At 41.4% G+C, this 12,828-nt stretch overlaps 1 protein-coding gene across 1 annotated transcript in view; it reads right to left on the bottom strand.

The window, feature by feature from the left end:
* The window catches only part of LOC100467875 (RPGR interacting protein 1), a 46,605-nt gene that overhangs the window by 10,879 nt on the left and 22,898 nt on the right, over window positions 1-12,828 (bottom strand). The window contains 2 exon segments of the mRNA XM_034648613.1: window positions 3,410-3,602; window positions 12,500-12,597. Of these exon segments, the coding sequence (XP_034504504.1) occupies window positions 3,410-3,602; window positions 12,500-12,597 (291 nt within the window).

Genomic DNA, 12,828 nt, shown 5'->3' with positions numbered 1-12,828 from the left:
GGGGGGGACTCAAATAAACAAAATCAGAAATGAAAGAGGAGAAAAAACAACTGACACCACAGAAATACAAAGGATTGTAGAGACTATTAGGAAAAATTATACACCAACAAATTGGACAACCTGGAAGAAACAAATTCCTAGAAACATATAACCTCCCAAAACTGATTCAGGAAGAAACAGAAAATTTGAACAGACCAATTACCAGCAATGAAATTGAATCAGTTTAAAAAAAAAATCCCAAGTCCAGGACCAGACAGCTTCACAGGTGGATTATATCAAACATTTAAAGAAGCATTAATTCCTATTCTTCTCAAACTATTCCAAAAAATAGAAGAGGTAGGAAAACTTAAAAACTCATTCTATGAGGCCAGCATTACCCTGATTTCAAAACCAGATAAAGACACTACAAAGAAAGAGAACTACAGGCCGATGTCTCTAATGAACATAGATGCAAAAATCCTCAACAAAATATTAGCAAACCAAATCCAACAATACATTAAAAAAAATCATTCACCATGACCAAGTGGGATTTATTTCCAGGATACAAGAGTGTTTCAATATTTGTAAATCAATCAATGTGGTATATCACATCAATAAAAGATCATTTCAATAAATGGAGAAAAACCATTTGACAAAGTACAATATCTATTCATGATAAAACCCCTCAACAAAGTAGGTTTAAGGGGAACATTCCTCAACATAATAAAGGCCATATATGAAAAACCCACAGCTAACATCATACCCAATGGTGAAAAACTAAGAGCTTTGCCCTAAGACCAGGAATAAGACAAAGATGTTAACTCTCACCACTTTTATTCAACACAGTATTGGAAGTCCTAGCCACAGCAATCAGATAGGAAAAAGGAATAAAAATCATCCAAATTGGTAAGGAAGAAGTAAAACTTTCACTATTTGTAGATGGCATGATACTATATATAGAAAATCCTAAATACTCCACCAAAAAACTATTAGAACTGATAAACGGATTTAGTAAGGTCACAGGATAAAAAATCAATATACAGAAATCTGTTGCATTTCTTTATTGTTATTATTATTACTATTATTATTATTATTTAAGTAGGCTCAATACTGGGCTTGAACTCACAACCCTGAGATTAAGACCTGAGCTGAGATTAAGAGTCAGATGCTTAACTGACTGAGCGACCCAGGCACACCTCGTTGCATTTCTATACACTAATAATGAAGCAACAGAAAAAGAAATTAAGGGGCGCCTGGGTGGCACAGCGGTTAAGCGTCTGCCTTCGGCTCAGGGCGTGATCCCAGCGTTATGGGATCGAGCCCCACATCAGGCTCCTCCGCTATGAGCCTGCTTCTTCCTCTCCCTCCCCCTGCTTGTGTTCCCTCTCTCGCTGGCTGTCTCTATCTCTGTAGAATAAATAAATAAAATCTTTAAAAAAACAAAAAACAAAAAAACAAAAAAAAAAAAGAAAAAGAAATTAAGAAAGCAATCCCATTTACAACTGCACCAAAAACAATAAAATACCTAGGAATAAACTTAACCAAGGAGGTGAAAACCTGTATTCTGAAAATATAAAACAATGATGAAAGAAATTGAAGATGACAGAAACAAATGGAAAGATATTCTATGTTCATTCATTGGAAGAACAAATATTGTTAAAATGTCTATGCTAACCAAAGCAATCTACAGATTTAATGTAATCCTTGCCAAAATACCAACAGCATTCTTCACAGAATTAGAACAAATATTCCTAAAATTTGTATGGAACCACAAAAGACCCCAAATAGGCAGAATGATCTTGAAAAAGAATAACAAAGCTAGAAGTATTACAATCTCCCAGATTTCAAGATATACTACAAAGCTGTAGTAATCAAAACAGCATGGTACTGGCACAAATACAGACACACAGATCAATGGAACAGAATAGAAAGCTCAGAAAAAAACCCATGATTATATGGCCGATTAATTTTTGACAAAGGAAGCAAAAATATGCAACAAGAAAAAGTCTCATCAAACAAATGGTGTTGGGAAAACAGGACAGCTACATGCAAAAGAGTGAATCTGGACCACTTTCTTACATCATACACAAAAACAAACTCAAAATAGATTAAGGACTTAAATGTGAGACTTGAAACTATAAAAATCCTAGAAGAGAGCACAGGCAGTAATTTCTTAGATATCAGCCGTAGTGACTTCTTTCTAGGTATGTCTCCTATGTTTTGAACCATTGCATTTTCATTTGTCCCCATGTATTTTTTTTATTTCCTCTTTGATTTCTGGGTCGACCCATTCATCATTTAATAACATGTTATTTAACCTCCATGTATTTGTGCTCTAATTTTTTTTCTTACGGTTGATTTCTAGTTTCATAGCATTGTGATCAGAAAAGATACATGGTGGGGTGCCCGGGTGGCACAACTGGTTGGGCATCCAACTCTTGATTCAGGTCGGGTCATGATCTAGGGGTCGTGGGATCAAGCCCTGAGTCGGGCTCTGCACTCAGCATGGAGTCTGCTTGGGTTTCTCTCTTCCTCTCCCTCTGCCCCTCCACTTGAAATAAAAGCAAAAATAAATTACTGGAACTACATTAAAATAAAAAGCTTCTGCACAGTGAAGGAAATAATCAACAAAACTAAAAGGCAACCTATTGAATGGAAGATGATATTTGCACATGACATACCCGGTACAGGGTTTATATCCAAAATACATAAAGAACTGAACACTCAAAAAAGAAATAATCTAATTAAAAAATGGGCAGAAGACATGAACATTCTCCAGAGTAGACATACAGATGGCCAACAGATGCATGAAAAGATGTTCAAAATCACTCATTATCAGGGAAATGTAAATCAAAACCACAGTGAGATATCACCTCATACCTGTCAGAATGGCTAAAATCAAAACAAGAAACATCAAGTGTTGGCGAGGATGTGGAGAAAAAGAAACCCTCTTGCCCTGTTGGTGGGAATGCAAACTGGTGCAGCCCCTGTGGATGGATCTAGAGAGTGTAAGACTAAGCTAAATAAGTCAGTCAGAAAAAGACAAATACCATATGATTTCACTTATGTGCGGAATTTAAGAAGCAAAACAAATGAACAAAGGAAAAAAAAGAGACAAATCAAGAAATCAGACTCTTACGTATAGAGAACAGAGGGTTACTGGAGAGGAGGTGGGTGGGGGACGGGGGAAATAGGTGTTGGGGATTTAAGGGTATGCTCGCCATGATGAGCACTGAATAATGCATACAATTGCTGAAGCACTATGTTGTACCTAAAACTAACGTACCAACTGCATGTTAACTATCCTGGAATTAAAACAATTAAAAATAATAAAAAAACAAAAAACAAGTAAGTAAAACCATATGCATATATCACTTTGATAAATAAAATGGTTGCCTCCACCCCACTGGAAGCACAAGGGATGCCTCACCTTTGCTGAAGTGGAAGTGGATCTCTTCTCCCGCCTGTGGCTTCCTCAGGGACACTGGGGTCTCCGTCTCCGACAAGGGTAGATCGTAGAACTTGTACTCTACGTACACCTGCTTGACGCTCTCATCACACATCACTCCAGCCTCTGGGTAGAAGGCCAGGGAGATGATTTCAATGCACATCTTCTCCGAACCCTGACAAGGAAAATACTTATTTACCTCCTACAGGTTAGCGATGCTGCAAGTCTTTCTACCCCATCTAACGAACACATTACTCCCTCAGACAGCAAGCACAGCCATGATCCATCTAGCATATCCTTTTTTATTTTTAATTTGGCGGGCAGCAAAGTTTATTGAGCGATAGCACGGAGCTCCGAAGAGGGAGGGGACCCTAGAGGGTTGCCCCCGCCCACATATCCTTCAGAATCAATTTACAGGTAAAGCCGCCACCCAGAGCTTCCTGCACCCACTAAGTGCACACCACAGAGCAGGCCGCCGACCAGCCTGCCCCCTCACGGCAACACCAGTCCTCCCAGCCCCACCTCAGAGTTGCTGCCACAGCCTCCGTCCTCTCTTTGCACTGTCCCTGTGTCCATTTTTGCGTTAGGGACACCAGGGGGATGGCTGACATCTCTCTAGTCTCAAGACAGAAGCTGAGGGCAAAGTGAAGTCCTCCCCTTCCACGGTGTGGCCGCAAGTGCTGTCACGACACTAGTAGGGAGTCGATCCAGGATGGCCCCAACCAGCCACAGTTCTCCCTTATCACGTGGGGGTACTCTCTTGTCCCCTAGGTTGCCAGGCCGACGCCCTCACTTCTCCAAAGATCTACCCCCCACCCCCATCTTTGCTTCTCTTAAGAAGCAGGCGGAGTTCCTGGGCCTTCTCCTAGGAAGCCCAGAAGGCAGTAATCTTCAACAAATCTACATCGGAACAGCCTGGGTGACTCTTGAAAATAAAGCTACTTGGTGTTGCCCTCTCAACAGCGCTCCCACAACCCTCCTACAATCCCCATCATGAAAACCGTTGTGTTTCCAAAATGTGGGTTTATGACACTTACGGGTCAGCTAGGCGGGTTTCACTAGCATTTTTTTTTTTTTAATTTTATTTTATTTATATTGTGTTAATCACCATACAGTACATCCCCAGATTCCGATGTAAAGTTTGATGCTTCATTAGTTGCGTATAACACCCAGTGCACCATGCAATACGTGCCCTCCCTACTACCCATCACCAGTCTATCCCATTCCCCCACCCCCTCCCCTCTGAAGTCTTCAGTTTGTTTCTCATAGTCCATAGTCTCTCATGTTTCATTCCCCCTTCTGATTACCCCCCTTTTCTTTATCCCTTTCTTCCCCTACCGATCATCCTAGTTCTTATGTTCCATAGATGAGAGAAATCATATGATAATTGTCTTTCTCTGCTTGACTTATTTCACTTAGCATTATCTCCTCCAGTGCCGTCCATGTTGCAGCAAATGTTGAGAATTCGTTCTTTCTGATAGCTGAGTAATATTCCATTGTATATATGGACCACAGCTTCTTAATCCAGTCATCTGTTGAAGGGCATCTCGGCTCCTTCCATGATTTGGCTATTGTGGACAATGCAGCTATGAACATTGGGGTGCATATGGCCCTTCTCTTTACTACGTCTGTATCTTTGGGGTAAACACCCAGTAGTGCAATGAGCGCGCTCACTAGCATTTTTTTTAAATGAAAGAATAAGATAGGCTAGGACAGAATGGGATGGAATAGAACAGAAAATATGAGAGTTCAGGGCAAATGGTAAAGGTAAGCCCTGTTTCTTAAAGCTTTTTTTAATATATGACTGTACTGGGCACAAGGTAGAAATGTATTTCTTACAGTGACCGTCATTAAAAAAGTGTAAAAGCCACTCTTAAATCATGCTGCCTAGGGAGGCTGCTGACAATCTAACTTTTATTTATTTATTCGACAGAGATAGAGACAGCCAGCGAGAGAGGGAACACAAGCAGGGGGAGTGGGAGAGGAAGAAGCAGGCTCATAGCGGAGGAGCCTGATGTGGGGCTTGATCCCAGAATGCCGGGATCACGCCGAGCCGAAGGCAGACACTAATCCGCTGTGCCACCCAGGCGCCCCCTAACTTTTATTTTTTAATTTTTAAAAAGAGTTTATTTATTTGAGATAGAGAGCATGAGTGCACAAGCAGGGGGCAAGAGGGGGAGGGGCAGGGCGAGAGGGAGAAGCAGGGAGCCCAGTGCGGAGCTCAATCCCAGGACCCTGGGACCATGACCTGAGCCGGAAGCAGACGCTTAACCGACTGAGCCACCCAGGGGTCCCTCTGTTTAACTTTTTAACATTTATGTATAATACACGCACAGTAAAATACAACACCTAGTGTGCGGTTTTGACAAATATATACAAGTGTGTAATCAACTCCGCATTCAAGATACAGAACCATCACCCTAGAAAGTTCTCACATGCCACTGTTGCAATTTTTTTTTAATTTTTAAAAAGATGTTATTTATTTATGTATTTTAGAGAGAGAGCGTATGAGTAGGGGGAAGAGCGGAGGGAGAGAGAGAATCTCAGGCAGACAGACTCTGCGCTGAGTACAGAGCCCGATGCGGGCTCAATCTCACAACCTCGAGATAATAACCTGAGCCAAAACAAAGACAGCTGACCGACTGAGCCACTCAGACTCCCCTGTTGCAATTATTTTTAAGCTGAGAACCCTATGCCCTATAGTTTCAATAAAAATGAAGCAGAACTTCTCAAAGGTGTGTCTGAAATATAGGTGTTTCACAAATGAGTGGTTCTGTGATCAAATACATTTTGGAGGCGCGCCTGCGTGGCTCAGTCACTTCAGTGTCTGACTCTTGGTTTTGGCTCACGTCACGATATCAGGGTCGCAGGATCGAGCCCTGCATCAGGCTCCCTGCTTAGCGGGGACAGAGTGTGCTTGAGATTCTCTCCCTCTCCCTTTGCCCCTCCTCCCACTCACTCTTCCTCTTGAAAATAAATCAGTAAATCTTTAAAAAAAACCACACATTTTGGAAAATCAAGATTAACAAAGTCATCAGCTTTCTCTAACTGGACTTATGGGCTTTAACATGCTAGTATGCATCAGGACACTTTTAGAGGGTGATACAAAGGTAGTTTTTCCAAACATATTTGACTATACAATCACTTCTGTTTTTTTCCTGAACATGGTTGGGCTTAATTTTCCAAAGAACACACTTTAGGAAACACTGAGGTCTGGAAGAAAGAGGAAAGTGTTCATAGCTATATAAGTACCTGAACGATCTCCAGCAACATCTTACGGAAAAAAAAAAAGAGGAAAGAGGAAAGAAGAGCCTCCAATGCTTAATGAGGATGGACATTTTCTCCCCCATAGTTAAAAATGAACCACCACCAGACCAGTGAGCTTCAAACTGTAAAACTCAGCCTATGCGTATTTATATGTGTGTATAAAAAGAAATCACTGAAATAAAAGTCTCCTTAAACAATCTTAATAGGTGTGATGCAAACTATTATTTTGTATTTTATTTTTTCCTGCTTTTTGTTCGTTTTGAGTGCTGGCTGGGACCCGCTATTTTGATTCCATGGCCTAGGGATGTCAATTTCCAGTTGGAAAATATGGCCCACAGTTATGCTCTATGATACAATAGCCAGTAGCCACACGTGGCTACTGAGTACTTGAAATGTAGCTAATCTGAATTGGGATGTGCTGTCAGTGTAAAATTCACAGGATTTTGGAGACTTTGCAGGAAAAAAACAAATGTAAGGTGTCCCAATAATTGTTTATATTAATTTCATACTGAAATGATAATATCTTAGATACACTAGGTTAAATAAAATATATTATTAAAAGTAACTTGTTGGGGCGCCTGGGTGGCATAGCAGTTAAGCATCTGCCTTCGGCTCAGGGCGTGATCCCAGCGTTATGGGATCGAGCCCCACATCAGGCTCTTCCGCTATGAGCCTGCTTCTTCCTCTCCCACTCCCCCTGCTTGTGTTCCCTCTCTCGCTGGCTGTCTCTGTCTCTGTCGAATAAATAAATAAAATCTTTAAAAAAAAAATAAAAAAAAATAAAAGTAACTTGTTTCTTTTCACACTTTTCATGTGGACACTAGGAAATTTTAATTTACATTTGTGTCACATTCTACTTCTGGGGATAGCACCTCCCAGGCTGTAAGTTCCCTACATTCTAGGACCACAAGTTGGCCTCACCAGCCCCCGTGGTCCTGGCATTTGGCACACCCCTCCATTGTTTCGTTATCTCTCCAAGCCACCTGGACATAAATTTTTCAAAATTACTTTTGATTCCTTCCCTTACAAACACTCTCATTCCATTAAAATCAGGAACTGAGAATTCTCGGGGGGCAGGGGAAAGGCCACTGTAGGGTGACAGTGGTATCATTTGGGGGCTGATCATTTGGCGGTAAGCATCAAAAGTGCAAGTGCACGTTCCTTTTAAAACCAGCAGTTCCACTTCTAGGAATCTATCCCACAAAAACATTGGCCAAATACACAAAGATACATGTGAACAGAGATGTTCACTGTGACATTATTTTTTTCCCCTCTTTTCCCACTTTTATTGTAGTTAACCTGGTTGTACAACAACAAAAGTGACGAGGTGTGGTCATCAATATTTGTTCCTGTCAGGGCTCATTTACAAAGTCTGGCTAAGAAATTTTATTTTGCAGTGTTCTTCCTTTCCCTTTCTTTCCTTTCCCTTTCCCTTTCCTTCCTTCTTCCCTTCCCTTCCTTCTTCCCTTCCCTCCCCTTCCCTTCCTTTCTTCCTTCCCAGTTTTATTGACATATAACCATCTGTTGATCTCCAGTACCTCAGATAAACCAAATTCTCTTCTATGTCAGGGCCCTCCCATCTGCCAGTTCCTCTGTCTGAGACAATTTCCCTCCATCTCTTCCCTTCTCATACTTCAAATTTCAGTTTAAATGTCCCCTCCTCAGGGGCGTCTGGGTGGCTCAGTAGTTAAGCGTCTGCCTTCGGCTCAGGGCGTGATCCCAGCATTATGGGATCGAGCCCCACATCAGGCTCCTCCACTATGAGCCTGCTTCTTCCTCTCCCACTCCCCCTGCTTGTGTTCCCTCTCTCTCTGGCTGTCTCTCTCTGTCAAATAAAAAAAAAAAATCTAAATGTCCCCTCCTCGGAGAAGCCTTTCCTTACACTTTACCTAACTCAACCCCTCCCACTGCCATCTTTTTTTCAAGATTTTACTTTTAAGTAATCTCTACACCCAACATGGGGCTCAAACTCACAACCCCAGGATCAAGAGTTGCACACTCTACGGACTGAGCCAGCCACGTGCCTCAACCCCTCCCATTACTATTATTCAAATGCTTTTTTCTAAGATTTTGAGATAGAGAGAGAGAGAGAGAGTGTGCAGGGGGGTTGCTGAGGGAGAAGCAGACTCCCCAACGATCAGGGAGCCCAATGAAGGCAGACGCTTAACTGAGGCACCCAGGCACCCCTCAAATTATTTTCTTCATAGTATTTAAAATCAACAAATAATCTTATTTATTTGCTCACTGATTTATATCTGTTTTCCCTCAGTAGAATGTAGGATTCAAGAGGGAAGGAAACAAAGTTTTATTCACCATTTCGTGTTCACAGAGCCTGGCAAATATTAAGACAGGTAACTCCATAATTGCTTGTTGAAGGAGTTAACTCAGAGCGCTGCTGTGAAGCTTTAGTGAGTTAATGGGTATCAAGTACATAGCATAAAATTTCAACCAGCATTGCCCACTGAGGTCTGTCTAAATAAAAGGTCACATATTATTTTAACAAGATACTGATCAGCGGTTACGAGAAATAAAGTAGAAATAACCAAATACATCAGCATGGACGGACTCCCAAAATGTTACTGAAGATAATGCACATTTCAGAAAAGTGTGTACCAAAAAAGAAAAAAATGCAAACAACTATGTGAATGGTACCTGGCACCTGCCTGTACGTTTTTGTGCAACTGTTTACAAATCTATAGTTCAAAATAAGAAGTTTTTATTTTTATTTTTTTTAAAGATTTTATTTATTTATTTGACAGAGATAGAGACAGCCAGCGAGAGAGGGAACACAAGCAGGGGGAGTGGGAGAGAAAGAAGCAGGTTCATAGCAGAGGAGCCTGATGTGGGGCTCGATCCCACAATGCCGGGATCACGCCCTGAGCCGAAGGCAGACGCTTAACTGCTGTGCCACCCAGGCACCCCCCAAAATAAGAAGTTTTTAAAAAGAAAAACATGTACCGTTTAATGTTATTCATAACAAAGCAAAAAAAAAAAGCTTAAGTGTTATCTCTGGTCCTTCCACCCCTTTGATCTTTTATGCTCCTCTATTCTGAAATGCAATAATGATTGCGTATAGTCCACTCTCGAACAGCAGAGGTTTGAACGACCTGGGTCCTCTTATATGTGGACTGTTTTAATTTTTTAAAATTTATTTATTTGAGAGAGAGAGAGATTGCACGCGTGAGCATTCAAGCTGGGGGGAGGGGCAGAGGCAGAGGGATAAGCATACTCCCCGTTGAGCAGGGAGCCTGACCCAGGCCTCAACCCCAGGACCCTGAGATCAAGACTTGAGCTGAAATCAAGAGTCTGACACTTAACTGATGGATCCATCCAGGTGCTCCTGATTTTTTCTTTTTTTTTGATAAATACACTACAGGGGCACCTGGGTGGCTCAGTCGGTTAAGTGTCAGACTCTTGACTTCAGCTCAGGTTGTGATCTCAGGGTCGTGAGACTGAGCCCCACACTGGGCTCTGCACTCAGCCCCAAGTCTGCTTGCCCCTCTTCCTCTGCTCCTCTCCCAGCTCGCATGTGCACGTGCTCTCTCTCAAATAAATAAAATCTTTAAAAAATACAGTATAGTACTATAAATCTTTTCTTTATGATCTTCTTAATGACATTTTCTTTTCTATAGTTTACTTTATCATAAGAATACAGTATACAATACACATAACAAAAAATAAGTTAATCAATAGTTTAATGGGTAAGCCTTCTGGTCAACAGTAGGTTATCAGTAGTTAAGTTTCGGGGAAGTCAAAAGTTACATGTGGATTCTCAACTGTTCAGGGGGGTCACGTCCCTAACCCCTACATTGTTCAAAGGTCAACTGTATGTGTCTGTGCTGTGCATTTAATTTGATAATAACACTAAGTTTTTGCTAAGTAAGCTCAGTTTTCTTTCTTTTTATTTTAAGAGAGAGAGCGAGAGAGAGCAAGTGCAAGCAGGGGAGGGGAAGAGGGAGAGGATCTTAAGTGGACTCCATGCTGAGCACAGAGCCTGATGCAGGCTCGTTCTCAAGACCCTGAGATCATGATCGGAGCCAAAACCAAGAGTTGGATGCTCTACCGACTGAGCCACCCAGCACCCCAGTAAGCTCAGTTTTCATACTTAGTTCTCAAACCACAAAGGTTTTCCAGAAAGATACCTTATTTAGGAGCCTTTAATTTTGAATAATATTTTTAATGTAATATGTCTGATCTGTAGTTCAAAAACTTGGGGCGCCTGTGTGGCTCAGCCATTAAACGTCTGACTTCGGCTCAGGTCATGATCCCAGGATCCTGGGATCAAGCCCCGCATCGGGCTCCCTGCTCAGCGGGAAGCCTGCTTCTCGCTCTCACACTCCCCTTGCTTGTGTTCCCTCTCTTGTTGTCTCTCTCTGTCAAATAAATAAATAAAATCTTTTAAAAAAATTTGCTGACCAGCTGACTGCTTTTTGATTTGATCTGAGAGGTGGCTTGGTTTAGAAACTTTGGAGATCAGCTCTTCTGCTAACTAGCTCTATATCCTGGACACATTAGATTAGTCAATCTTCTTTTCCTTTATGATCTCTAAGGTGTCATAGTCCAGTTCCAACATCCTATGGCTCTGATCCGTCTTATGAGCATTTCTCAGGATATTAAATTATGTAATGGCTGAAGAAAGATATGACAGATGAAAGTTCAGAAGAAAATATACTTAAGTATTCGTTATCTTAACTGTTTAAGTCTACCGATTTTGAGTGGTTTCTCCCCACTCCAATACCTTTAGTTGCCTGCAAATCCTCAGTACAAGTTCTGACTATCAAAGAAGAATTTTCTGACCTCTACAAAAGCAGCAATAATTTCAGTTTTCTGAATTCTTACAAACCTTAAGAGTTTCTGTCACATAATCTAACCACTTGATTCTAGGTTACGCCATACTTATATTGTTCCTAATGGAGTTCACAATCTACAATCAGATTTCAATCTTTGATTCAGCCATGCATTCAACAAATATTTACTGAGCACCTGCAAAAGTGCAGGGAGCACTCTAGTAGCTCAAGAGAGATTGTTTCCTACCTCACTTATAACCCATAAGATTCTAATACAACGATTGTTAAATACACCTATGGATATTCAGTGTGTCGGTATCCCCAGTTAGTTCCACAAGAGATCTGAGGCGATAATGTTTAATAAATACTTGCAATTTTAAGTTTTAAAGGTTAGGTCAAAAACTTCAGAAACTGAATGACCTTTCTGAGCTTTCCCACAAAGAATCCTTTCCTCTTTTCTAGCCTCGATCTCTCAAAGTAAACCTGCTCTCCTTAGGTGGATTGAGGAAATAGGCATCCCTCAGGCTGGAGATAAATCACAGTACACAATGAGGGAGGCAGGCAAGGGATCCAAATAAAGGAGAGAAGTAGTGAAGCAAGTCCTCATTTATACCAAATCAAGAAAGTGATCCTTTCATCAGAGACTGTATCAAGAGACCTCCATTCATTCACAACGTATGTATAACTAAATAACTTCAGTTTCCCACCGGGTTCATTAAAACTGGATTATTGGGACGCCTGGGAGGCTCAGTTGGTTAAGCGTCTGCCTTCAGCTTGGGTCATGATCCCAGGGTGTAGGGATCGATTCCTGAGTCAGGCTCCTTGCTCAGCGGAGAGCCTGCTTCTCCCTCTGCCTGCCGCTTCCCCCACTTGGGCTCTCTCTCTTTCAGATAGATAGATAGATAAAATCTTTTAAAAAAATAAATAAAACTGGATTATTTTCACCTACGTGGCCGTTAAGCGCAATGTCATTATTTACAACCTTGTCTCATACTCAGTGATCTCCCAGTGTACTTACTGCCTTAGGACATTTCAGAGATGCTGGTGTCACTATGTCATCACTGTCTGTAGTTGGTGCTTCACTGACTTCAGAAGCTTGCTCACAGGACTCCTTATCTGCCAGAGAAAAGGCTGCAGTTACAGAACTATTTCCAAGCACCCTATCTAGCCTACATCTTCAATCTACAATCTGGCCACTAGTTTTGAGTACCTAGGTTTTGGCTTCATTTACTGAGAATCAAATCCTCTTTTTCAAAGATTCACTTGTTCAGAAGCTTGCCAAATAAGGACTTCGCTTGGTGGGGGGAAGGAAAGAGAGAAAGAGAGAGAGAAAGGAAGGAAGGGAGG

The sequence above is a fragment of the Ailuropoda melanoleuca genome, chromosome 20 (assembly GCF_002007445.2).
Source record: "Ailuropoda melanoleuca isolate Jingjing chromosome 20, ASM200744v2, whole genome shotgun sequence".
Lineage (NCBI taxonomy): Eukaryota > Metazoa > Chordata > Mammalia > Carnivora > Ursidae > Ailuropoda > Ailuropoda melanoleuca.
This window is presented reverse-complemented; position numbering and strand designations above follow the sequence as displayed.